The sequence below is a fragment of the Ammospiza caudacuta genome, chromosome 22, assembly GCF_027887145.1.
Source record: "Ammospiza caudacuta isolate bAmmCau1 chromosome 22, bAmmCau1.pri, whole genome shotgun sequence".
NCBI classification, from domain to species: domain Eukaryota; kingdom Metazoa; phylum Chordata; class Aves; order Passeriformes; family Passerellidae; genus Ammospiza; species Ammospiza caudacuta.
This window is the reverse complement of record NC_080614.1, coordinates 4,244,516-4,270,812: the sequence shown is the minus strand read 5'-3', so window position 1 is coordinate 4,270,812 and position 26,297 is coordinate 4,244,516. Positions and strand designations below refer to the sequence as shown.

The following is a 26,297-nucleotide window of genomic DNA, read 5'->3' as shown; positions in this document are numbered from 1 at the left end:
AAATCCCTGGATCCAGCCCCTAAATCCCCATTTCCATCCCCAAATTCCTGCATCCAGATGTTTTCCCAGCGGGAAGAGCCCGCCCGGTGCTCGCTGCTGTCACAGCCATTCCTGATTTTCCTGCTGTCCCTGCTTCCCAAAAACCCAGCCCCAAATCCTTGGGTCCAGCCCCAAATCCCTGAATCCGTCCCCGAATCCCTGGATCCAGCCCTAAATCGCAGGATCCAGGCTCAGATCCTTGGATCCAGTCCTAAATCCCTGGACCCAGCCCCAAATCCCTGGGTCCAGCCCCAAATCCCTGGATCCAGCCCCAAATCCTTGGATCCAGCCCCAAATCCCTGGATCCATCCCCAAATCCTTGCATCCAGCCCCAGATCCATGGATCCAGCCCCAAATCCCCATTTCCAACCCCAAATTCCCGCATCCAGAGGTTTTCCCGGTGGGCAGAGCGGTCACAGCCATTCCTGATTTTCCTGCTGTCCCTGCTTCCCAAAAACCCAGCCCCAAATCCCTGGATCCATCCCCAAAACTCCTGGATCTGTCCCCAGATCCCTGGATCCATCCCCAAATTCCTGTTTCCAGCCCTAAATCCCTGGATCCACCCCCAAATCCATGGATTCACCCCCAAATCCATGGATTCACCCAGAAATCCCCATTCCCACCCCAAATCCATGGATTCACCCAGAAATCCCCATTCCCACCCCTAAATCCCTGGATCCACCCAGAAATCCCCATTCCCACCCCTAAATCCCTGGATCCACCCCTAAATCCATGGATGCACTTGGAAATTCCTGGATCCACCCAGAAATCCTTGTTCCCACCCCAAATCCCCATTCCCACCCCAAATCCCGATATCCAGAGGTTTTCCCGTTGGGATGAGCCTTCCCCTCCCCACTGTCTCAGCAATTCCTGCTGTTATTCCCACTCAAAAATTCCCAGTTTTTCCCTAAGGATTGGATTTAGAACTCCCAAAAAGCCGGGAATGGGAAGGGGAATTCCCGACGGTAACAAAAATAAAGGGAATTTTGGGACAAATAAAGGGGATTTTGGGAGAAATGAAAGGAATTTTTATTTGGTAAATAAAAGGAATTTTGGGGCCTAATGAAAGGGAGTTTTGGGAAAAATTAAGGGAATTTTGGGGAAAAATAAAGGGAAATTTTTGGGGCCAAATGAAGGGGAATTTGAGGAAGGTAAAGGGGATTTTGGGGAAGATCATTATTTATTTATTCCCAGGTTTTCATTCCCAGTTATTTATTCCTGGGATTAGCAGCAGGGTGGGGCCGATTCCTGGCGAATCCCACTGGGATGGATCCTGAATTTCCTGCTGGAAGGGATCCCAGATTTCCTACGGGGTTGGATCCTGGATTTCCCACTGGGATGGATCCCAGATTCCCTGCTGGGATGGATCCTGGATTTTCCCCCCACTGTTTCCAATCCCTGATCCAATCCAAGTGGGATCAGTCCAGATCCCTGAGAGGATCCCAGGGCAGATCTGGATCCACATCCCTGGGATGATCCTGGGTTGGATCTGGATCCATGGGATGATGCCTGGGATGGATCCAGATTCTTGGATGATCCCTGGATGGATCTGGATCCATGGGATGAACCCAGGATGGATCTGGATCGCTGGGATGGTCCCTGGATGATCCCAGGATGGATCCAGATCTGTGGAATGGTCCCTGGATGGATCTGGATCCCTGGGATGATCCCAGGATGGATCTGGTTCCATGGGATGATCCCAGGGCAGATCTGGATCCCTGGGATGATCCCAGGATGGATTCAGATCCATGGGAAGGGCTCAGGATGATCCTGAGATGGATCCGGATCTTTGGGATGATCCATGGGATGGATCCGGATCCCTGAGAGGATCCCAGGATGGATCTGGATCCCTGGGATGGATCTGGATCCATGGGATGATCCCAGGATGGATCTGGATCCATAGGATGATCTCAGGATGGATCTGGATCCATGGGATGATCCCAGGATGGATCTGGATCCATGGGATGATCCCAGGATGGATCTGGATCCATGGGATGATCCCAGGATGGATCTGGATGCATGGGATGATCTCAGGATGGATCTGGATGCATGGGATGATCCCAGGATGGATCTGGATCCATGGGATGATCCCAGGATGGATCTGGATCCATGGGATGATCTCCCAGTGTGGATCTGGATCCCTGGGATGGTCCCTGGGTGATCCCAGAGTGGATCCCTCAGTGTCTCCTCCAGGCAGCAGCTCCGGTGCCAGGGATAAAAATATTCCAGGATAAAAATACCCCGGGATGGGAGAGGCCAGGCCGGGCCGGGGTTTGGATCCCGCTGCTCCCGGCGCTGGGGCCTCCTTGGGAATCTCCATTCCCATCCCAGCATCCTTGGCTTCTCCTGCATCCCCTTTTTCCTGCCCCATGGATCCCCATGGATCCCACTTCCCATTTTCCTCTCCCGCTTCCCACTTTTCCTCTCCTGATTGATTTCCATGGATCCCTTGCAGCTCCCAAACCTCCACATTCCCAGGGCTGATTCCCCATCCCCACATCCCTGGATTATCCTGAATCCCGATTTTCCTTTCCCTGTTTATTTCCATGGATTATCCTGAATCCCAATTTTCCTCTCCCAGTTCATTTCCATGGATTCCTGCTTCCTGATTTTCCTCTCCCACTTCATTTCCACGGATCCCCAGCAGCTCCTGGGAATCCCCATTCCCATGGATTTTCCCGCTTCCCGCTCTTCCTCTCCATGTGCATTCCCACAGATCCCGTTTTTCCTCATCCCATGGGATTTGTTTTGCTCCTGGGATGTTCCTACCCCTGTCTGCATGGAACATTCTGGGAAAAATCCCTTTTTCCCTTGGATCCATCCCAATCCCAGGATTATTTTGGAGGCCTGGGATAAATCTGCAGCTCCCAAACCTCCACATTCCCAGGGCCGATTCCCCATCCCCACATCCCTGGATTATCCTGAATCCCAATTTTCCTCTCCCACTTCATTTCCATGGATTCCTGCTTCCCAATTTTCCTCTCCCAGTTTATTTCCATGGATTCCTGCTTCCCGGTTTTCCTTTCCCTGTTTATTTCCATGGATTATCCTGAATCCCGATTTTCCTCCCACTTCATTTCCATGGATTCCTGCTTCCCAATTTTCCTCTCCCACTTCATTTCCATGGATTCCTGCTTCCCGATTTTCCTCTCCCATTTCATTTCCATGGATCCCACTTCCCATTTTCCTCTCCCACTTCCCATTTTTCCTCTCCTAATTTATTTCCACGGATCCCTCGCAGCTTCCAAACCTCCACATTCCCAGGGATGATTCCCCATCCCCACATCCCTGGATTATCCTGAATCCCAATTTTCCTCTCCCACTTCATTTCCATGGATTCCTGCTTCCCAATTTTCCTCTCCCAGTTTATTTCCATGGATTCCTGCTTCCCGGTTTTCCTTTCCCTGTTTATTTCCATGGATTATCCTGAATCCCGATTTTCCTCCCACTTAATTTCCATGGATTCCTGCTTCCCAATTTTCCTCTCCCACTTCATTTCCACGGATCCCCAGCAGCTCCTGAGAATCCTCATTCCCCATTCCCATGGATTTTCCCGCTTCCCACTTTTCCTCTCCCTGTGCATTCCCACAGATCCCAATTTTTCCTCATTCCATGGGATTTGTTTCGTTCCCACCCCTCACTGTGCAGAACACTCCAGGAAAAATCCCTTTTTCCCTTGGATCCATCCCAATCCCAGGATTATTTTGGAGGCCTGGGATAAATCTGGGCTGGGCTGGGCTGAGCTCAGCGCTCCAAACGGGAGTGACCTTTTCCCTGGATAAATTTGGGATTGGCCACAATTCCCGCTGGGAGAGGGACCCGGAGCGGGAAGGGGCCGGATCCCAATCCCGACCCCAATCCTGGGGTTGTTTTTCAGGAGGATTCCCAATTTTGGGGCTTTTTCTGGAGCTGCAGAAATTGGGAATTCTCGGTGTCCTGGGAATTTCCGGTTCCGGAACTTCCCTGGGATTTTGGGGATTCTTCTCCTGGTTTTTCTGGATTCTTCTCCTGGGATTTTGGAAATTCTTGTCCTGGTTTTTGGGGATTTATCTCCTGTTTTTTTGTAGATTCATCTCCTGGTTTTTGGAGATTGATCTCCTGGGATTTTGTGGATTCATCTGGTTCTTTGGGGGTTTTTCCTCACAGTTTTTGGGGATTCTTGTCCTGTATTTTTGGGGATTCTTCTCCTGGGATTTTGGAAGTTCTTCTCCCATTTTTTTGTGGATTCGTCTGGGGGTTTTTTTGGGTGGATTTATCTTGGGTTTTTTGGGGATTTTTCTCCCATTTTTTTTGTGGCTTGATCTGGATTTTTTTTGTGGATTCATCTCATTTTTTGGGGATTTTTCCTCCCAGTTTTTGGGGATTCTTCTCCCATTTTTTGTGGATTGATCTGGGGGTTTTTTTGTGTATTCATCTCCTTTTTTTGGGATTTTTCTCCCAGTTTTTGGGGATTCTTCTCCTGATTTTTGGGGGATTCTTCTCCTGGGATTTTGGAAATTTTTCTCCCTTTTTTTTTTTTTTTGTGGATTGATCTGGGTTTTTTTGTGGATTCATCTGTTTTTTTGTGGATTCATCTCATTTTTTGGGGATTTTTCCTCCCAGTTTTTGGGGATTCTTCTCCCATTTTTTTGTGGATTGATCTGGGTTTTTTTTGTGTATTCATCTCCTTTTTTTGGGATTTTTCTCCCAGTTTTTGGGGATTCTTCTCCCAGTTTTTGGGGATTGATCTCCTTTTTCTCAGTGAATTCCTCTCCTGGATTTCTGGCCCGCTCGGCATCGCATCCGCAGGGAAAATTCCCAGGTGGGGTTCCCACTGCAGGAAAACAATTCCAGGAGGGAAAATCCCAACCTTTCCCGGGATCATCCCTTGGGATCATCCCAAGGCTCCGACCTTGCCGCCCTTCCCGGTGCCCTCCAGGCGCTCTCGGTTCCGGGCGGATGCTCCATCGATCCCGGCATCGATCCCGGCCGGATCCTGGAGCTTCCCGCCCTTCCCCGCCAGCAGGATCCACAATTCCCGGGATAAATCCTCCCTGAGCCCTTCCCAGCTCCCTGCCCGAGCTGGAGCCTGAGCTGGATCCGTCCCGCTGGAGCCTCCTGGTTCTTTCCAGGGCTGGGATTTGGGCTGATCCCCCTTTTCCCCCCTTTGCCCCTTTTCTAACCTTTTTTCACCCTTTTACCCCTTTTCCAATGTTTCTCCCCTTTTCCAAACCCTTTTCTCCTCTTTCCCAAGCGTTTTTCCCCCTTTCCCCCTTTCCCAACTCTTTTTTCCCCTTTCCCCCTTTTCCAACCCTTTTTCCTCCTTTCCCAACCTTTTCCAAACCCTTTTCCCCACCTTTTTTCCCCTTTTTCCAATCATCTCCCCTTTTCCAACCCTTTTTCCCCTTTTCCAACTCTTTTTCCCAACCCTTTTCCGCCTTTCCCAACCCTTTTCCAAACCCTTTCCCCTCTTTCCCAACCCTTTTCCTCCCTTTCCAACCCTTTCCCCCCTTTTCCAACCCTTTTTCCTAACCCTTTTCCCAACCCTTTTCCTGCCCTTTTTTCCCTTTTCCCAACCCTTTTGCCCCTTTTCCAACCCTTTTCCAAACCTTTTCCCCCCTTTCCCAACGCTTCCCCAACCCTTTCCCCCTTTTTCCCAACCCATTTTCCCCCTTTCCCAACCCTTTCCCAACCCTTTTTCCCCCTTTCCAACCCTTTTCCAGCCCTTTTTCCCAGCCCCTTTCCCCCCTTTCCCAACCCTTTTTCCAACCCCTTTTCCCCCTTTCCCAACCTTATTCCAACCATTTTCCAACCCTTTTTCCCAACCCTATTCCCCCTTTTTCCAACCCTTTCCCCCACCCTTTCCCAACCCTTTCCCCCCTTTCCCAACCCTTTCACAATCCTTTTCCAGCCCTTTTTTCCCCCTTTCCCAACCCTTTTCCAACCCTTTCCCAACCCTTTTTCCCATTTTCCCAACCTTTTTTCCCATTTTCCCAACCCTTTTTCCCTGTTTTCTGCAGGAACGCCCCTGGAGCAGCTGAGCCCCCCCCGCCATGGCCTCGTCCCCCCCGCCCGCAGTAGGTACTGTCAGCCTCGGCTTCGGGAATTTGGGATTTTGGGGATTTTGGGGGATTTTGGGAATTTTGGGACGGCCAGCCCAGGGTGGGAAGGAGGGAGCAGCACCCAGTGTATCCCAGATATCCCAGCTGGAGCCTCTGGGGATTGGGAAAACACGGAAGGATCTTGGATCTGGGGGCTGCTGGTCCTGTTCTCTGTCCCTGGTTCCCTGTTCCCTATTTCCCTGCTCCCTGATTCCCTATTTCCCTATCCCTATTTCCCTGATTCCCTGTTTCCCTGTTCCCCTATTTCTGTGTCCCTATTTCCCTGCTCCCTGATTCCCCATTCCCCTATTTCTCTGTCCCTATTTCCCTGTTTCCTGATTCCCTATTTATTTCCCTGATTCCCTATTTCCCTGATTCTCTATTTCCCTAGTTCCCTTTTCCCTATTTCCCTGTCCCTATTTCCCTGATTCCCTATTTCCCTTTTCCCTATTTCCCTATTTCCCTGTCCCTATTTCCCTGATTCCCTGATTCCCTATTTCCCTAGTTCCCTTTTCCCTATTTCCCTGCTCCCTGATTCCCTATCTCCCTATCTCAATTTCCCTGATTCCCTCTTTCCCTACTTCCCTGTTTCCCTATTCCTTATCCCCCTATTTCCCTTTCCCTATTTCCCTGATTCCCCATTTCCCTGTCCCTATTTCTGTCGTTGCCTGATTCCCTGTTTCCCTATTTCCCTGGTCCCCTATTTCCCTGTTTCCCTGTTTCCCTGATTCCCTCCCTCCATTCCCAGTGCCCGTTCCCTTCCCATCCCTCTCCCTCCCCCTTCCCTTCCATTCTCCTGTTTTCCCTCCCCTTTCCCTCCATTCCCGTGCCCCTTTTCCCTCCTCCTCCTCCTCCATCCCCTGTGGATGTGACAGCCTGGTCAGAGAGAGGGAAAGCTGGATGAGCTTTCCCATGGATCCATCTGGGAAGTTTTAGGGAGAAGGAATTGTAAATAAATGGTAAAAAACCTGCAGGGGGTGTTTGGAGCAATGGTAAAAATCCTGCAGGGGGTGTTGGGAGCAAGCTGCTTTCCTCACAAGATGTTCACCCCAAAGGTGATTAATTAGCCACTCATGTGAAATGTGTTAATTTTTTAAAAAATTAAGTGACCAATCAGGTGCACCGGTAGCAGGGTATAAAAGAAGGGGTTCCAATAAACTGGGGGCTTCTGGCCTGGAGCCTGTGTCATTCCTGACGCCATGGTGCCAATCCCCCTTTCCCTTCTCCATCCCCTTTTCCATCCTCCATTTCCATCCCCCTTCCCTGCTTTTTCCCTCCCCATTCTCCCCCTCCATCTCCTTTTTTTCTCCCTCCTCTACCTCCATCCCCCTTCTCATTTCCCACTCCCCCTCCATCCATTTTGCCCCCTCCATCTCCATCCCCTCCTTCCTTGTCTTCCTCCTCAATCTCTGCCCCCATTCCCCTCCATCTCTTCCATCCTCTTTTCCTCCCTTTTCCTCCTCCATCCCCCTTTTCCTCCCTGCTCCATCTCCATTCCCCTTTCCCTTCATTCCCCTCCTCCATCCCCCTTCCTCTTCCCTCTCCTCTGTCCCCTTTTCCATCCTCCATTTCCATCTCCCTTCCCTGGTTTTCTCCATCCCCATTCTCCTCCTCCATCCCTTTTTTCCCCCTCCTCCATCTCCCTCCTCTATCTCCTCCCTCCCCTTTTCCTTCATCCTCCTCCTCTTCCTCCACCTCCTTCTCCCTCCCACTTTGTCTCCATCCCCTTTTCCATCTCCCTTTTCCCATCTCCTTTTCCATTTCCTCCATCTCCTTTTCCATTTCCTCCATCTCCTGCATCCTCCTTCTCCCTCCTTTGTCTCCATCTCCCTTCTATCTCCCATCTCCCTCCCATTTTTTCTCCATCCTTTTTCTCTCCATCCCTTTTTTCCTCCATCCCTTTTTTCCCTCTATCCCTTTTTTCATCCATCCCTTTTTTCTCCATCCCTTTTTTTCCTCCATCCATCCCTTTTTTCCTTCCATCCATCCATTTTTTTCCACCCATCCCATTTTCCCTACATCCCTTTTTCCCTCCATCCCTTTTTTCCCCCATCCATCCCTTTTTTTCCATCCATCCCTTTTTTTCTCCATCCCTTTTTTTCCCTCCATCCCTTTTCTTCCTGCATCCCTTTTTCCCTCCATCCCTTTTCCATCCCCTCCCTTTCCCCCTTTTCCATCCCTCCCCATTCCCATTTCCCGCTCTCCCGAGCCCCATTCCATGTTTTCCATGCCCGTTCCCACGCAGGATCTCCCCCAGATCCCCCCGGCCCTGCGGGGATGGAGGATCTGGGCCAGGCCTTCGACTTCGAGGACAGCGAGGAGGAGGAGGAGGAGGAGGAGGAAGGGGAGGACGAGGACTCGGATTCGGGAGCCGATCCCGGAGTTGATCCCGGAGCCGATCCCGGTGCTGACGTCGCTCTCCAGGCGCCCCCGCGCCGGCGGCGCCCGCCCAGCTCCGGTGAGGAGCATTCCTGGTATTCCCAGTGTGGAATTCCCGCTCATTCCCGGTGTGGAATTCCCAGTATCCCCTTGTGGAATTTTTGCTCATTCCCAGTGTGGAATTCCTATTCATTCCTGGTGCGGAATTCCCAGTACTCCCAGAGGAATTTCCCCTCATTCCGAGTGTGGAATTCCCAGTATTCCCAGTGTGGAATTCCTCTTCATTCCCGGTATTCCCAGTGTGGAATTCCCACTCATTCCCAGTACGAAATTCCTGCTTATTCCTGGTATGGAGTTCCCAATATTCCCCTGTGAAATTCCTGGTCATTCCCGGTGCAGAATTCTCAGTGTTCCCAGTGTGGAATTCCCGCTTATTCCCAGTATGGAATTCCTATTCATTCCTGGTGCGGAATTCCCAGTACTCCCAGAGGAATTTCCCCTCATTCCGAGTGTGGAATTCCCAGTATTCCCAGTGTGGAGTTCCTCTTCATTCCCAGTATTCCCAGTGTGGAATCCCCACTCATTCCCAGTACGAAACTCCTGTTTATTCCTGGCATGGAGTTCCTGGCATTCCCATGTGGAATTCCCAGTATTCCCATGTAGAATTCCTGTTCATTCCCAGTGTGGAATTCCCAGTATTGCCAGTATGGAATTCTTGCTCATTCCCAGTGTGGAATTCCTGCTTATTCCTGGTATGGAGTTCACAGTGTTCCCAGTGTGGAATTCCTGCTCATTTCCGGTGCAGAATTCCCACTCATTCCTGGTGTGGAATTCCCAGTATTCCCAGTGTGGAATTCCCAGTATTCCCTTGTGGAATTCCTGTTTATTCCCAGTGTGGAATTCCTGCTCATTCCCAGCATGGAATTTCTGCTTATTCTTGGTGTGGAATTCCTGGCATTCCCAGTACGAAATTCCTGCTTATTCGTGGTATGGAGTTCCCAGTATTTCCATGTGGAATTCCTGGTCATTCCCAGTGTGGAATTCCCAGTATTCCCCTGTGGAATTCCTGTTCATTCCTGGTGCAGAATTCCTGGTCATTCCCAGTGTGGAATTCCCACTCATTCCTGGTGTGGAATTCCCAGTGTGGAATTCCCACTCATTGCCAGTACGAAATTCCTGCTTATTCCTGGTATGGAGTTCCTGCTATTCCCTTGTGGAATTCCTGTTCATTCCCGGTGCAGAATTCTCAGTGTTCCCAGTATGGAATTCCTGCTTATTCCTGATATGGAGTTCCTGGTATGGAGTTCCTGGTATTCCCATGTAGAATTCCTGGTCATTCCTGGTGCAGAATTCCCGGTATTCCCAGTGTGGAATTCCTGCTCATTCCCAGTACGAAATTCCTGCTTATTCCTGGTATGGAGTTCCCGATATTCCCCTGTGAAATTCCAGGTCATTCCTGGTGTGGAATTCCCAGTATTGCCAGTATGGAATTCCTGCTCATACCTGGTGGAAAATTCCTGGTCATTCCCAGTATGGAATTTCTGCTTATTCCTGATATGGAGTTCCCAGTATTCCCAGTGGGGAATTCCCACTGTTCCCAGTGGGGAATTCCCAGTATTACCAGTATGGAATTCCTGTTCATTCCCAGTGCGGAATTCCTGCTCATTCCCAGTATGGAATTCCTGCTTATTCCTGGTATGGAGTTCCTGGTATGGAGTTCCTGGTATTCCCATGTAGAATTCCTGGTCATTCCTGGTGCAGAATTCCCGGTATTCCCAGTGTGGAATTCCTGCTCATTCCCAGTACGAAATTCCTGCTTATTCCTGGTATGGAGTTCCCGATATTCCCCTGTGAAATTCCTGGTCATTCCTGGTGTGGAATTCCCAGTATTGCCAGTATGGAATTCCTGCTCATTCCTGATGGGGAATTCCTGGTCATTCCCAGTATGGAATTCCTGCTTATTCCTGGTATGGAGTTCCAGGTATTCCCAGTGCAGAATTCCTGTTCATTCCTGGTGTGGAATTCCCACTCATTCCCAGTATGAAATTCCTGCTTGTTCCTGGTATTCCCATGTGGAATTCTTGGCCATTCCCAGTGTGGAATTCCTGTTCATTCCCAGTGGGGAATTCCCAGTATTCCCAGTATGGAACTCCCAGTATTGCCAGTATGGAATTCCTGCTCATTCCTGGTGGGGAATTCCTGCTCATCCCTGATGTCCCCCTTTGGAATTCCCGCTCATTCCCGGTATTCCCGGTACATCCCGTGGTGCCAACACCGTTTCTCTTTGCTTTCCTTCCCCGCAGAAGGGCTGGAGCCGGAGACCCAGGAAGGGTGAGTGGGATTTGGAGCATTTAGTGGGATTTCCATGGAATTTTGGGGGTTCTGGTGGGATTTGGGGCATTTAGTGGAATTTCCAGGGAGTTTTGGGGTTCTGGTGGGATTTCAGTGGGATTTGGGGGAGTTTCCTGGAATTTCCAGGGAGTTTCCTGGGATTTCGGTGGGTTTCAGGAGGTTTTGGTGGGAATTCCAGGATTTCTGGCGGGATTTTGTGTCCTGTGATGGATCTTTGGGATCCGTCCCCTCCGTTTGGTGTCGCAGCTGCTGCCGTGCCTCAGATTCCCCTCAGTTTCTCTGCATTTCAAAGAGCTCCGAGCAGGAGAACTCCGGGATTTTGGGATCTTTTCCATCATCCCTGAGCGTGTTGGCAGAACATCCCTAAAAATGTAGGATGACCTTAAATCCTGGGATCCTAAGGAGCAGATGGAAAGGGGGGGGAATTCCTTTAAAAAATTCCTTATTTTGTTCCTGTGGTGGGAATGGGGGTGACAGTGGGTGGGAACTTTGGGAGGCCCCAGTCCTGGGGGATTTGCCCTCAATCCTGAGGGATTTTTCCTGCAGGATCCCGGCACAGGTGAGCAATGGCGAAGCCGGAGGAGATTCCCAGATCCGGACCCGCACCTGGAAGAGGGAGAGCATCTGCAGAGGTGGGGAAAGGCTGGGATTAAACCCTTGGGATTAACCCTTGGGATTAAACCTTTGGGATAACCCCTGGGATTAAAGCCCTGGGATTAAACACCTGGGATTAAACCCCTGGGATTAAACCCTGGGATAACCCCCCAGGATAATCCCTGGGAATAAACCCCTGGGATAATCCCTGGGATTAAACCTTGTGATAACCTCTGGGATTAAACCCCTGGGATTAAACCCCTGGGATAACCCCTGGGATTAAACCCGTGGGATAACCTCTGGGATTAACCCTTGGGATAACCCCTGGGATTAAATTTTGGGATTAAACCCCTGGGATTTAACCCCTGGAATAACCTCTGGGATAACACCCTGGGATAACCCCTGGGATTAAACCCTGGGATAACCTCTGGGATTAACCCTTGGGATAAACCCCTGGGATTAAACCCTTGGGATTAAACCCTTGGGATAGCCCCCAGGATAACCCCCCAGGATAACCCCTGGGATTAAACCCTGGGATAACCTCTGGGATTAACCCCTGGGATTAACCCCTGGGATTAAACCCTGGATAACCCCCTGGGATAACCTCTGGGATTAAACCCCTGGGATTAACCCTTGGGATAACCCGTGGGATAACCTCTGGGATTAACCCTTGGGATAACCCCTGGGATTAAACCCCTGGGATTTAACCCCTGGCATAACCCCCGGGATAACACCCTGGGATAACCCCTGGGATTAAACTTTGGGATTAAACCCCTGGGATTAACCCCTGGATAACCCCGGGATAACCCCTGGAATAACTCCTGGTGGGCTCGGGAAGGTTTCTGCACCCCGTTGGGGTCCTGGGCTGCTGATCCCAATCCCGATCCCAACCCGATCTTGGTGTTCCCAGGGGAGCGTTTCTCCTTCCCGGAGGTGGAGGACGAGGTCATCTACGACGACGTTCCCTGTGAGGGCCTGGATGTGGACCAGGACGGTATGGGAACGCTCTTCCTGCTTTTCCAGCTGGGAGCTGCCTCTTCCCGGTTTTCCAGGGGCTCCCATCCCCATTTTCTGTCAGGAAGGAGAGTCCCATCCTCCAGGAGGCTGTGGGTGGGAATAACCAGGGAAATACTGGGATCTGGGAGGGATGGGGCTGCAGGACCCTGAGGGTTCCAGAGAATGGGAATTCTGGAGTTCTGCACTAGTATTCCCAAAATTCTCCTTCCTCTCCTTCCTTCCTCTATCCCCCTCATTTCTGTCACTCCCAGGGGATCAGTTTCCCCTGGATTCACCCATCCATCCCAGAATGCTCCCAGCTCCCTCCCAAACAGTCAAAGCCCAGAATTCCCATGGCTTGGGAGCACAGGGAAAAGCGGGAATGGAGCAAGAATAGGGCAGGAAAATGGGAATGGGAATGGAGCGGGGATGGGAATGAAGCGGGAATGGAGCGGGGATGGAATGGAAATGGAGCGGGAATGGAATGGGAATGGAGCAGGGATGGAATGGGAATGGAATGGGAATGGAGCGGAGATGGAATGGGAATGGAGTGGGAGTGGAGCAGGAATAGGGATGGAGCATGAATAGGGATGGGGATGGAATGGGAATGGATTGGGGATGGGAATGGAGCAGGAATGGAATGGGAATGGGAATGGGGCAGGGATGGGAATGGAGCAGGAATGGAGCAGAGTTGGGAATGGAATGGGAATGGAGGAGGGATGGAATGGGAATGGAGTGGGAATGGCACAGGGATGGGAATGGAGTGAGAGTGGAGCAGGAATGGAGCGGTAATAGGAATGGAGCATGAATAGGGATGGAAATGGAGCAGGGAAATAGGAATGGAATAGGGAATGGGAATGGGAATGGAGCAGGAATGGAATGGGGATGGGAATGGAGCAGGGATGGGAATGGGAATGGAGCAGGGATGGAATGGGAATGGAGCAGGGATGGAATGGGAATGGAGCAGGAATGGAGTGGGAATAGGGATGGAGCACGAGTGGTGATGGGAATGGAGCGGGGATGGGAATGGGGAAAGGAGTGGAGTGGGGATGGAGTGGGAATGGAGCAGGGATGGGAATGGAGTGGGAGTGGAGCAGGGATGGAGCATGAGTGGGGATGGGAATGGAGCGGGGACGGGAATGGAGTGGGAGTGGGAATGCATTGGGAATGGGGATACACCGGGAATTGCGGTCCCGGCAGGCGCGGGGCTGATCTACGCCGAGGTGCAGCGCGGGGAGGGGACGCGCCTGGGGCAGGACCTGGGCTGGAGCTCCAGCGAGTTCGAGAGCTACAGCGAGGGCGAGTCCGGAGAGGAATCCCGGCCGGAATCCCGGCGGGACGCGGAGCCGGCCAAGCTCCGCACGGCGTTCCAGCCCAAGGTACCCATCCCTATGGAACCCTCATCCATCCCTTTGGAACCCTCATCCATCCCTTGGAACCCTCATCCATCCCTTGGAATCTTCATCCATCCCTTTGGAACACTCATCCATCCCTTGGAACCCTCATCCATCCCTTTGGAACCCTCATCCATCCCTTGGAATCTTCATCCATCCCTTTGGAACACTCATCCATCCCTTGGAACCCTCATCCATCCCTTGGGAACCCTCATCCATCCCTTGGAACCCTCATCCATCCCTTGGAATCTTCATCTATCCCTTTGGAACACTCATCCATCCCTTTGGAATCCTTATCCATTCCTTTGGAACCCTCATCCATCCCTTGGAACCCTCATCTATCCCTTTGGAACCCTCATCCATTCCTTTGGAACCCTCATCCATCCCTTGGAACCCTCATCTATCCCTTTGGAACACTCATCCATCCCTTTGGAATCCTTATCCATTCCTTTGGAACCCTCATCCATCCCTTGGGAACCCTCATCCATCCCTTGGAATCTTCATCCATCCCTTTGGAACCGTCATCCATCCCTTTGGAACACTCATCCATCCCTTTGGAACATTCATCCAGCCCTTGGAACACTCATCCATCATTTTTGAGCCTTTCCCTGCTGTTCCTGCATTCCCTGCTCCATCCTAGCCGGAATTCCAGGATGCTGCTGCCTGTTCTGTGCTGCTTTCCCTGCTCCTGCTGCATTCCCTGCTCCATCCCAGCTGGAATTCTGGGGCGATTTCTCCTCTTTTTGAGTCTCTCTCTGCCTTTCCCTGCTCCTGCTTCTTTCTCTGCTCCATCCCAGCCAGAATTCTGGGTCATTTCTCCTGTTTTTGAGCTTTTCCCTGCTCCTGCTGCATTCCCTGCTCTATCCCAGCTGGAATTCTGGGCTCATTTCTCCTGCTTTTGAGCATCTTTCTGCCTTTCCCTGCTCCTGCTTCATTCTCTGCTCCATCCCAGCTGGAATTCTGGGGTCATTCCTCCTGTCTTTGAGCCTTTCCCTGCTTCTGCTGCATCCCTTGCTCCATCCCAGCTGGCATTTCAGGATTTTTGGGATGATTCCTCCCATTTCTGAGCCTTTCCCCACTGCTTCTGCCCTCCCTGCTTGCTCCCAGACAGGATTTTTGGGATGATTTCTTTCGTTTTTGAACCTTTCCCTGCTGTTCCTGCACTGCCTACTCCATCCCAGCTGGAATTCTGGGATCATTTCTCCTGTTTTTGAGCTTTTCCCTGCTCCTGCTGTACTCCCTGCTCCATCCCAGCTGGAATTCCAGGATGCTGCTGCCTGTTCTGTGCTGCTTTCCCTGCTCCTGCTTCATTCCCTGCTCTATCCCAGCTGGAATTCCGGGGTCATTTCTCCTGCTTTTGAGCATCTTTCTGCCTTTCCCTGCTCCTGCTTCATTCTCTGCTCCATCCCAGCTGGCATTTCAGGATTTTTGGGATGATTCCTCCCATTTCCGAGCCTTTCCCCGCTGCTCCCAGCCGGAATTCCGTGCTGCTGCCGCCTCCATTCCCTGCTCCTTTGGGATGATCTCTCCTGTTTTTTTGCATTTGCTGCTTCCTGGGATCTCTGCTCTGCCGCTCTCCCGCTTTGCTTTGGGCTCAGCTCTCTCCAGACCTCCATAAACTCAAGGAAAAATGCGCCAGGACTAAGCGGGAGCTCCTGGCTCTGAGAGTTGGGGGGAAGGAAATGCAGGAGCTGAAGCACAAATCCGATTGGAAGGTACCGACCCCGTCCCGCAGCCCAAAATTCCCCAAATTCCACGGCCTGGGGGGGATGAAATTCCCTCGTGGAATGGATCCAGGCTGGGCCCATCCCATTCCTGGCCCAGAAAATCAGCCTGGAGCTGCTGGGGCTTCCCGAGACATCAGAATTCAGGGATTCGGGAAGGGGTTCAGGAAGAAAATAATGAGTTCAGGAATTCAGAAAGAAAATCAGGAATTCAGGAATTTGGGAAGGAATTCAGGTAGAAATTCAGGAAGAAAATAATGAGTTCAGGAATTCAGGAAAGAAATCAGGAATTTGGGAAGGAATTCAGGTAGAAATTCAGGAAGAAAATAATGAGTTCAGGAATTCAGGAAAGAATTCAGAAAGAAAATCAGGAGTTCAGGAATTCAGGGAGAAAATAATGAGTTCAGAAGTTCGGGAAGGAATTCAGGAAGGAATTCAGGAAGAAAATGATGAGTTCAGGAATTTGGGAAGGAGTTCAGGAAGAAATTCAGAAAGAAAATCAGGAGTCCAGGAATTCAGGAAAGAATTCAGGAATTCAGGAATTTGGAAACAAATTCAGGAAGGAATTCAGGAAGGAATTTAGGAAGAAAATGATGAGTTCAGGAGTTTGGGAAGGAATTCAGGAAGAAAATCAGGAATTCCGGAAGGAATTCAGGAAGAAATTCAGAAAGAAAATCAGGAGTTCAGGAATTTAGAAAGGAATTCAGGAATTTGGAAACTAATTCAGGAATTCAGGAAAGAATTCAGGAAGGAATTCAGGAATAAAATAATGAGTTCAGGAATTTGGGAAAGAATTCAGAAAGAAAATCATGAGTTCAGGAATTCAGGGAGAAAATCATGAGTTCAGAAGTTCGGGAAGGAATTCAGGAAGGAATTTAGGAAGAAAACGATGAGTTCAGGAGTTTGGGAAGGAATTCAGGAAGAAAATCAGGAATTCCGGAAGGAATTCAGGAAGAAATTCAGAACGAAAATCAGGAGTTCAGGAATTTGGGAAGGAATTCAGGAATTTGGAAACTAATTCAGGAATTCAGGAAAGAATTCAGGAAGGAATTCAGGAATAAAATAATGAGTTCCGGAATTTGGGAAATAATTCAGGAATTTGGGAAGGAATTCAGGTAGAAATTCAGGAAGAAAATAATGAGTTCAGGAATTCGGGAAAGAATTCAGAAAGAAAATCAGGAGTTCAGGAATTCAGGGAGAAAATCATGAGTTCAGGAGTTCGGGAAGGAATTCAGGAAGGAATTCAGGAAGAAAATGATGAATTCAGGAATTTGGGAAGGAGTTCAGGAAGAAATTCAGAAAGAAAATCAGGAGTTCAGGAATTCAGGAAAGAATTCAGGAATTCAGGAATTTGGAAACGAATTCAGGAAGGAATTTAGGAAGAAAATAATGAGTTCAGGAATTTGGGAAGGAGTTCAGGAAGAAAATCATGAGTTCAGGAGTTCAGGAAGGAATTCAGAAAGAAAATCAGGAATTCAGGAATTTGGGAAGGAATTCAGGTAGAAATTCAGGAAGAAAATAATGAGTTCAGGAATTCAGGAAAGAAATCAGGAATTTGGGAAGGAATTCAGGTAGAAATTCAGGAAGAAAATAATGAGTTCAGGAATTCAGGAAAGAAATCAGGAATTTGGGAAGGAATTCAGGAAGGAGTTGAGGAAGAAAATGATGAGTTCAGGAATTTGGGAATTCAGGAAGAAATTCAGAATTCAGGATGAAATTCAGGAAGAAAATTATGAGTTCAGGAATTTGGGAAAGAATTCAGGAATTCGGGAAAGAATTCAGGAATTCAAGAAGAATTCAGGAAGGAATTCAGGAGGAAAGGAAGGAATTCAGGAAGGAGAATTTAGGGAATTGTGGAACCTCAGGGCAGAGCCTTTCCCACCCCATCCCATCCCAGCTGATATTCCATGGGGTAGAACTGCTGGGATTTGGGGTAGAACTGTTAGATTTGAGGTACAACATTGGAATTTGGGGTAGAAATGCTGAGATTTGGGGTAGAACTGTCAGATTTGGGGTAGAACTGCTGGGATTTGGGGTAGAACTGTTAGATTTGAGGTACAACATTGGAATTTGGGGTAGAAATGCTGAGATTTGGGGTAGAACCGTCAGATTTGGGGTAGAACACTTGGATTCAGGGTAAAACTCTTGGATTTGGAGTAGAAATGCCGGGCTTTGGGGTAGAACTCTCAGCTTTGGGGTGGGAAGGGCCAATCCCCCTTTTCCTGCCCCACACATCCCATCCTGGCTCAGGAAGGGCCAGAGCCACCCCCGCATCCCTGCCCGGCCCCGCTTGGCTGCGCTGCACGACCCCACAGCTCCGGCTGCTGCCATCCATGGGGGGATCCCAGGGGATACTGGGGGATCTGGGGGGATCCATGGGGGATCCCGGAGCCCTGGCCCTGTGCCTGCTGCTCCTGGCTGGGAAAACAGGGAATGGCACTCCAGGGATCTTCCTGAGGAGCTGGATCCGGGAGGGATCCTGGGGTAGCCTGGAGCTTCCTCATCCCTGAGATTCCTGTGCTAATCCCTGAGATCCAGGTGATGATCCCTGAGATCCAGGTGATGATCCCTGAGATCCCGGTGATGATCCCTGAGATCCAGGTGATGATCCCTGAGATCCCGGTGATGATCCCTGAGATCCCTGTGCTGATGCCTGAGATCCAGGTGATGATCCCTGAGATCCCAGTGATGATCCCTGAGATCCCTGTGCTGATCCCTGAGATCCCTGTGCTGATCCCTGAGATCCAGGTGATGATCCCTGAGATCCCAGTGATGATCCCTGAGATCCAGGTGATGATCCCTGAGATCCAGGTGATGATCCCAGTGATCCCTGTTTTCCTTGTTATGCCTCTGATCCCTGTTATTCCTGTTATCCCTGTGATCCTGGTGGTCTTATCCCATCCCTGTTATCCTGATGATCCCTGTGGTCTTTGTGATGATCCTGGTGACCCCTGTGATTCTGGTGATGATCCCTGAGATCCCAGTGATCATCCCACTGATTCCTGTGATCCCTGAGATCCCAGTGACTCCTGTGATCCTGGGGATCCCTGCAATCCCAGTGATCCCAGTGATGATTCTGCTGATCCCTGTGATCCCTGAGATCCTGGTGATCCCTGTGATCCCAGTGATCATCCTGCTGATCCCTGAGATCCCAGTGGCCCCTGTGATCCTGGGGATCCCTGCGATCCCTGCGATCCCAGTGATAATCCCTGAGATCCTGCTGATCGCTGTGATCCCAGTGATGATCCCATTGATCCTTGTGATCCCTGTGCTCCCTGAGATCCCGGTGACACCTGTAGCCCCAGTGATGATCCCGGTGATCCTGTTGATCCCTGAGATCCCAGTGACCCCTGTGATCCCAGTGATCTTGGTGATCCTTGGAATCTGTGTGCTCCCTGAGATCCTGGTGATGATCCTGGTGATCCTCCTCATCCCTGTGATCCCAGTGATGACCCCGCTGATCCCTGTGATGATCCCTGAGATCCTGGTGATCCCTGTGATCCCACTGATGATCCCTGTGATCCCAGTGATCAAACCACTGATTCCTGAGATCCCAGTGGCCCCTGTGATCTTGGGGATCCCTGCAATCCCTGTGATCCCAGTGATCTTGGTGATCCTTGGAATCTGCGTGCTCCCTAAGATCCTGGTGATGATCCTGGTGATCCTCCTCATCCCTGTGATCCCAGTGATGATCCCGCTGATCCCTGTGATGATCCCTGAGATCCTGGTGACCCCTGTGATTCCAGCCATGATCCTGCTGATCCCTGAGATCCTGGGGACCTCTGTGATCCCTATGATGATCCCTGCAGTGATCCCAGTGATGATCCTGGTGTTCCCTGAGCTGATCCCTATGATGATCCCTGCAGTGATCCCTGTGACGATCCCTGTGCTGATCCCTGAGCTGATCCCTGAGCTGATCCCCGACCCGGTTCCGTTGCAGGTGTCGCAGCTGATGCGGGCGGCGCGCAGCGGCACCAAGGACGGGCTGGAGCGCACGCGCATGGCGGTGCTGCGCAGGGTCACCTTCCTGCAGCGCCGCGACGGCACCGGTGAGCACCGGGGACACGGGGTCCCATCCCTAGGGAATTCCGTCCCCAGGGAACCCACCCATCCCCATAGAACCCCAGGGATCCCATCCTTAGGGAATTCCATCCCAGGGAACCCCAGGGATCCCATCCCCAGGGAATTCCATCCCCAGGGAACCCATCCATCCCTAGGGAACCTCCAGGATCCCATCCCCAGGAAATTCCATCCCTCTGGAACCTCTGGGACCCCGTCCCCAGGGATCCCATCCCCAGGGAACTCCATCCCCAGGGAACCCACCCATCCCTAGGGAACCCCAGGGATCCCATCCTCAGGGAATCCCATCCCCAGGGAGCCCACCCATCCCTAGGGAACCCCAGGGATCCCATCCCCAGGAAATCCCATCCCTCCAGAACCAGAGGATCCCATCCCCAGGGAACCTTCAGGATCCCATCCTCAGGGAATCCCAGCCCCAAGGAACCCTGGGGATCCCATCCCCAGGGAATTCCATCCCTCCAGAACCAGAGGATACCATCCCCGGGGAACCCCAGGAGCCCCATCCCCATGGAACCCCAGGGATCCCATCCCCATGGAACTGGGGATCCATCCCTACAGAACCCTGGGAATCCCATTCCTCTGGAACTGGGGATTCCAGCCCCCGGGAACCTCCAGGATCCCATCCCCAGGAAACCCCATCCCCAGGGAACCTCTGGGAACCCCAGCCCCATGGAACCCCAGGGATCCCATCCCCAGGGAACTGGGGATCCCATCCCTACAGAACCCCAGGAATCCCATTCCTCTGGAACCAGGGATCCCATCCCCAGGGAATCCCATCCCTCCAGAGCCTCTGGGATCCCATCCCCAGAGAATCCCATCCCTTTGGAACCAGGGAATCCCATCCTTATGGACCCCAGGGATCCCATCTCTATGGAACCAGGGATCCCATTCCCATGGAACCCCTGATATCCCATCCCCATGGAACTGGGGATCCCATCCCTACAGAACCCCAGGAATCCCATTCCTCTGGAACCAGGGATCCCATCCCCAGGGAACCTCCAGGGATCCCATCCCCAGGGAATTCCGTCCCTACAGAACCCCAGGAATCCCATTCCTCTGGAATCCTAGGGATCTCACCCCCAAAGAACCAGGGGATCCCATCCCCAGGGAACCCCAGAGATCCCGTCCCCATGGAACTGAGTATCCCATCCCTACAGAAACCCAGGAACCTCACTCCTCTGGAACCGGGGATCCCATCCCTCCAGAATCATAGGGATCCCATCCCCACAGAACCAGGGGGTCCCATCCCTATGGAACCGGGAACCCCATCCCTCCAGAACCTCCTTCCCCTTCTTTCTCCCGCCTCTTTCCATGGATCTGGAGCTTCCCGGGATCTCTGCAGGCTCCACCTCCCTCCTTTTATCCTCAGGGATAAACCGGCAGTACCCGGCCTGTGCTTGCGTTTTTCCTTCAGGGTTTTGTCCCTCCAGGATTTCTTTCCCTGAATTCCCAATTCCCACAGGGTTTCCCATGAATTTGCTTTCAAGATTTTCCCCCTGAATTCCCAATTCCTCAGGGATTCCTCTTTGGACTTTTCTTCAGGATTTCTTTCCCTGAATTCCTGATTCCCAGGGCCTTTCTGTCGATTTTTCCTTAAGAATTATTTTCCTGAACTTCCAATTCCTTGGGGCTTTTTCTTGGGTTTTTCCCTTAGGATTTTCCCCCCGAATTCCCAATTCCCAGGAGCTTTCCCGTGGATTTTTCTTTCAGCATTTTTTGCCGTGAATTCCCAATTCCCACAGGGTTTCCTGTGGATTTTTCCTTCAGGATATTTTCCCCCCTGAATTTCCACTTCCTCAGGGTTTTTTCTTGGAGTTTTCCCTCAGGATTTCTTTTGCTGAATTCCCAATTCCCAGGGCCTTTCCTGTGGATTTTTCCTTCAGGATTTTTTCCCTTCAGGAACTTTTGCCCTGAATTCCCAGTTCCCAGGAAGTTTTAATGAGATTTTTCCTTCAGGATTTTCCCCCTGAACTCCCAATTCCCAGGAGGTTTTCACTGGATTTTTCCCTCAGGATTTTTCCCCTGAATTCCCAATTCCCAGGAGGTTTTCCCTCAGGATTTTTTCCCTGAACTCCAAATTCCCAGGAGGTTTTCACTGGATTTTTCCCTCAGGATTTTTTCCCTGAACTCCCAATTCCCAGGAGGTTTTCACTGGATTTTTCCCTCAGGATTTTCCCCCTGAACTCCCAATTCCCAGGAGGTTTTCACTGGATTTTTCCCTCAGGATTTTTTCCCTGAACTCCCAATTCCCAGGAGGTTTTTCTGGGATTTTTCCCTCAGGATTTTCCCCCTGAACTCCCAATTCCCAGGAGGTTTTTCTGGGAATTTTCCCTCAGGATTTTTTCCCTGAACTCCCAATTCCCAGCAGGTTTTCCCTCAGGATTTTCCCCCTGAACTCCCAATTCCCAGGAGGTTTTCAGTGGATTTTTCCCTCAGGATTTTTCCCCTGAACTTCCAATTCCCAGGAGGTTTTTCTGGGATTTTTCCCTCAGGATTTTTCCTCTGAATTCCCAATTCCTTGGGGGTTTTTCTGGGATTTTTCCCTCAAGATTTTTCTCCTGAACTTCCAAGTCCCAGGAGGTTTTTCTGGATTTTTCCCTCGGGATTTTTCCCCTGAATTCCCAATTCCTGAGGGGTTTTCCCTCAGGATTTTTTGCATGAACTCCCAATTCCCAGGAGGTTTTTCTTGGATTTTTCCCTCAGGATTTTTCCCCTGAACTCTCAATTCCCAGGAGGTTTTTCTTGGATTTTTCACTCAGGATTTTTTCCCTGAACTCCCAATTCCCAGGAGGTTTTTCTGGGATTTTTCTCTCAGGATTTTCCCCCTGAACTCCCAATTCCCAGGAGGTTTTCACTGGATTTTTCCCTCAGGATTTTTCCCCTGAACTCCCAATTCCCAGCAGGTTTTTCTGGGAATTTTCCCTCAGGATTTTTTCCCTGAACTCCCAATTCCCAGCAGGTTTTCCCTCAGGATTTTCCCCCTGAACTCCCAATTCCCAGGAGGTTTTCACTGGATTTTTCCCTTGGGATTTTTCCCCTGAACTTCCAATTCCCAGGAGGTTTTTCTGGGATTTTTCCCTCAGGATTTTTCCTCTGAATTCCCAATTCCTTGGGGGTTTTTCTGGGATTTTTCCCTCAAGATTTTTCTCCTGAACTTCCAAGTCCCAGGAGGTTTTCACTGGATTTTTCCCTCAGGATTTTCCCCCTGAACTCCCAATTCCCAGCTGGTTTTCCCTCAGGATTTTCCCCCTGAACTCCCAATTCCCAGGAGGTTTTCACTGGATTTTTCCCTCGGGATTTTTCCCCTGAACTCCCAATTCCCAGGAGGTTTTTCTGGGATTTTTCCCTCAGGATTTTCCCTCTGAACTCCCAATTCCCAGGAGGTTTTCCTTGGGTTTTCCCCTCAGGATTTTTTCCCTGAATTCCCAATTCCCGGCCCTTTCCCTGTGCCGCAGGGGACGGGGAGCGCAGGAGGAGCGCGGCTGAGGCGGAGAAGCCGCCGCGCTCCCGCCGGAGCTCCCGGGTTTCCCTGGAGCAGCCCGGGGCAGGTAGGATCCAGGGGAGGTAGGATCGATCCCGCTGGATCCCAGCGCCTGGAGCTGCCCGGGGGATCGGCCGCGTGTGTTCCCGGCTTTCCCAGAGCATTCCCGTGGGAAATGTGTGTGTTCCCGGCGTTCCCATGGGATCAGCTGCGTGTTCCCGGCATTCCCAGAGCATTCCTGTGGGATCGGCCGCGTGTGTTCCCGGCATTTCTGCAGCTTTCCATGGGATTGTCTGCGTGTTCCCTGCTTTCCCAGAGCATTCCTGTGGGATTGGCTGTGTGTGTTCCCGGCTTTCCCAGAGCATTCCCATGGGATTGGCTGTGTGTGTTCCCTGCTTTCCCAGAGCATTCCTGTGGGATTGGCTGTGTGTGTTCCGGCATTCCCATGGGATCGGCTCTGTGTGTTCCCGGCATTCCCATGGGATCGGCTCTGTGTGTTCCCGGCATTCCCATGGGATCAGCTCTGTGTGTTCCCGGCTTTCCCAGAGCATTCCCGTGGGATTGGCCGTGTGTGTTCCCGGCTTTCCCGTGGCATTGGCTGCGGTTCCCGGCATTTCTGCAGCTTTCCATGGGATCTGCTGTGTGTTCCTGGCATTTCCAGAGCATTCCCGTGGGATTGGCTTTGTGTGTTCCCAGCATTTCCATGGGATCTGCTGTGTGTATTCCCGGCACTCCCATGGGAACCATTGTGTGTTCTTGGCATTCCCAGAGCATTCCCATGGGATCAGCTGTGTGTGTTCCCAGCATTTCTGCAGCTTTAATGGGATCTGTGGTGTGTTCCTGACTTTCCCATGGGATCAGCTGCGTGTTCCTGGCATTCCCAGAGCATTCCTGTAGGATTGGCTGTGTGTGTTCCAGCATTCCCATGGGATCGGCTCTGTGTGTTCCCGGCATTCCCATGGGATCAGCTGCGTGTTCCTGGCATTTCCAGAGCATTCCTGTGGGATTGGCTGTGTGTGTTCTGGCATTCCCATGGGATCAGCTGTGTGTTCCTGGCATTTCCAGAGCATTCCCCTGGGATCGGCTCTGTGTGTTCCCGGCATTTTTGCAGATTTCCATGGGATGAGCTCTGTGTGTTCCCGGCACTCCTATGGGATCAGCTGTGGTTCCTGGCATTCCCAGAGCATTCCCATGGGATCAGCTGTGTGTATTCGCAGCTTTCCTATGGGATCAGCTGTGGTTCCCGGCATTCCCATGGGATTGGCTCTGTGTGTTCCCAGCATTTCTGCAGCTTCCCATGGAATTGGCTGCGTGTTCCCAGCATTTCCAGAGCATTCCTGTGGGATCGGCTGCGTGTGTTCCCAGCTTTCCTGTGGGATTGGCTGCATGTTCCCGGCATTTCTGCAGCTTTCCATGGGATCTGCTGTGTGTTGCCAGCACTCCCATGGGAACCATTGTGTGTTCTTGACGTTCCCATGGGATTGGCTGCGTGTGTTCCCAGTATTTCTGTGGGATCTGCTGTGTGTATTCCCGGCACTCCCATGGGATCAGCTGTGGTTCCCGGCATTCCCAGAGCATTCCCATGGGATCAGCTGTGTGTGTTCCCAGCATTTCTGCAGCTTTCCTGGGATCTGCTGTGTGTTCCTGGCATTCCCATGGGATCAGCTGTGGTTCCCAGCATTCCCAGAGCATTCCCATGGGATCTGCTCTGTGTGTTCCCAGCATTCCCATGGGATCGGCTCTGTGTGTTTCCAGCATTCCCATGGGATCGGCCACATGTTCCCTGCATTCCCAGAGCATTTCCATGGGATCAGCTGTGTGTATTCCCGGCTTTCCCATGGGATCAGCTGCGTGTTCCTGGCATTCCCAGAGCATTCCCATGGGATTGGCTGTGGTTCCCAGCATTCCCAGAGCATTCCCATGGGAAATGTGTGTGTCCCGGCATTCCCATGGTATTGGCTGTGTGTGTTCCCAGCTTTCCTGCAGCTTCCCATGGGATGGGATTGGCTCTGTGCGTCCCTCCGTTCCCGCCGTTCCCATGGGATCAGTCCCGCTATTCCCGCAACTTCCCATGGGATCGTTCCCGCCGTTCCCATGGGATCGGTCCCTCCGTTCCCGCATGGCCAGCGCGGCTTTGGGGCGCGGCAATCCCGGGAGAGCATCGCCGGGGAGGAGGAGCCGAAATTAGGGAAGGAAAAAGGTCCCCGCAGCCCTTCCCTTCCCTCCCTCCCTTCCTCCCTTCCCTTCCTCCTCCTCTCCCCGCAGCCCTTCCCGGGATTTCTGGCCCGGGATGGGGCCGCGGCCATGTGGAGGCGACGGCCGCGCTCCCTTCCCGCGTTTTCCTTGGCTCATCCCGAGCTTTCCCTGGCTCGCTCACCCTCCTCCTCCTCGGCTGCTTCGGCCTCGGGTAAGGGCTGCCCGCTCCGGCGCATCCCGCTTTTCCTGCGCTCCCCGCTCCTTCTCCCGGTTCCCGCTGTCTCGGAGCGTGGACGAGGCGCTGTTCCCGCTGCTTCCAGGCGGATTTTTGGGATGGGGACCCTCCCTGTCCCCTCCCCGTGGCACTGTCCTGGTCCCCACTCCGGCACTTCCCACTTTTTCTGGGCTCCCGGCTCCTTTTCCTGACTCCATTTCCTGACTCCTTTTCCCGGCTTCTTTTCCCGTATCCCGATGTCTTGGAGCGAGGATGAGGCGCTGTTCCCGCTGTTCCCGGGCGGATTTTTGGAATGAGGACCCTCCCTGTCCCCTCCCTGTCCCCTCTGGGTCCCATCCCCTCTCCTGCGCGGCTCATCCCGGTGTCCGGTGACCGCTCTGGGATACCGGGAATACCGGGAGAACGGGCTGTGCCTCCGGCGCCGGAAGGCTCAGTTTGGGTCAGTTTGGGTCAGTTTGGGGTTTTTTGGTGTTCCCGTGCCGCAGGGGACTCGGAGGAGGAGGACACCGGCTTCCTGGAGGTCACCGTGTCCGACATGAGGCACCCCCCGCCCGAGCTGGGCCCCGCGCCCGAGGGGCTGAGCCCGCAGCAGGTCTGGGATCGACTGGGATCGGGGTTTTTCTGGGATCGGGGCTTTTCTGGGATCGGGGCTTTTCTGGGATCAGGGCTTTTCTGGGACTGGGGCTTTTCTGGGATTTGGGATTGGGGCTTTCCTGGGGTCGGGATCGGGGCTTTCCTGGGATTGGG

The 26,297-nt window shown here is 51.9% G+C and overlaps 1 protein-coding gene across 1 annotated transcript in view; it reads left to right on the top strand.

The window, feature by feature from the left end:
- The window catches only part of ARHGEF10L (Rho guanine nucleotide exchange factor 10 like), a 51,895-nt gene that overhangs the window by 619 nt on the left and 24,979 nt on the right, over nt 1-26,297 (top strand). The window contains exons 2-9 of the mRNA XM_058818663.1: nt 6,039-6,099; nt 8,365-8,577; nt 10,802-10,829; nt 11,397-11,482; nt 12,355-12,438; nt 13,641-13,819; nt 19,499-19,607; nt 26,036-26,142. Of these exons, the coding sequence (XP_058674646.1) occupies nt 6,072-6,099; nt 8,365-8,577; nt 10,802-10,829; nt 11,397-11,482; nt 12,355-12,438; nt 13,641-13,819; nt 19,499-19,607; nt 26,036-26,142 (834 nt within the window). The 5' untranslated portion in view covers nt 6,039-6,071. The remainder of the gene's footprint in view (nt 1-6,038; nt 6,100-8,364; nt 8,578-10,801; nt 10,830-11,396; nt 11,483-12,354; nt 12,439-13,640; nt 13,820-19,498; nt 19,608-26,035; nt 26,143-26,297) is intronic.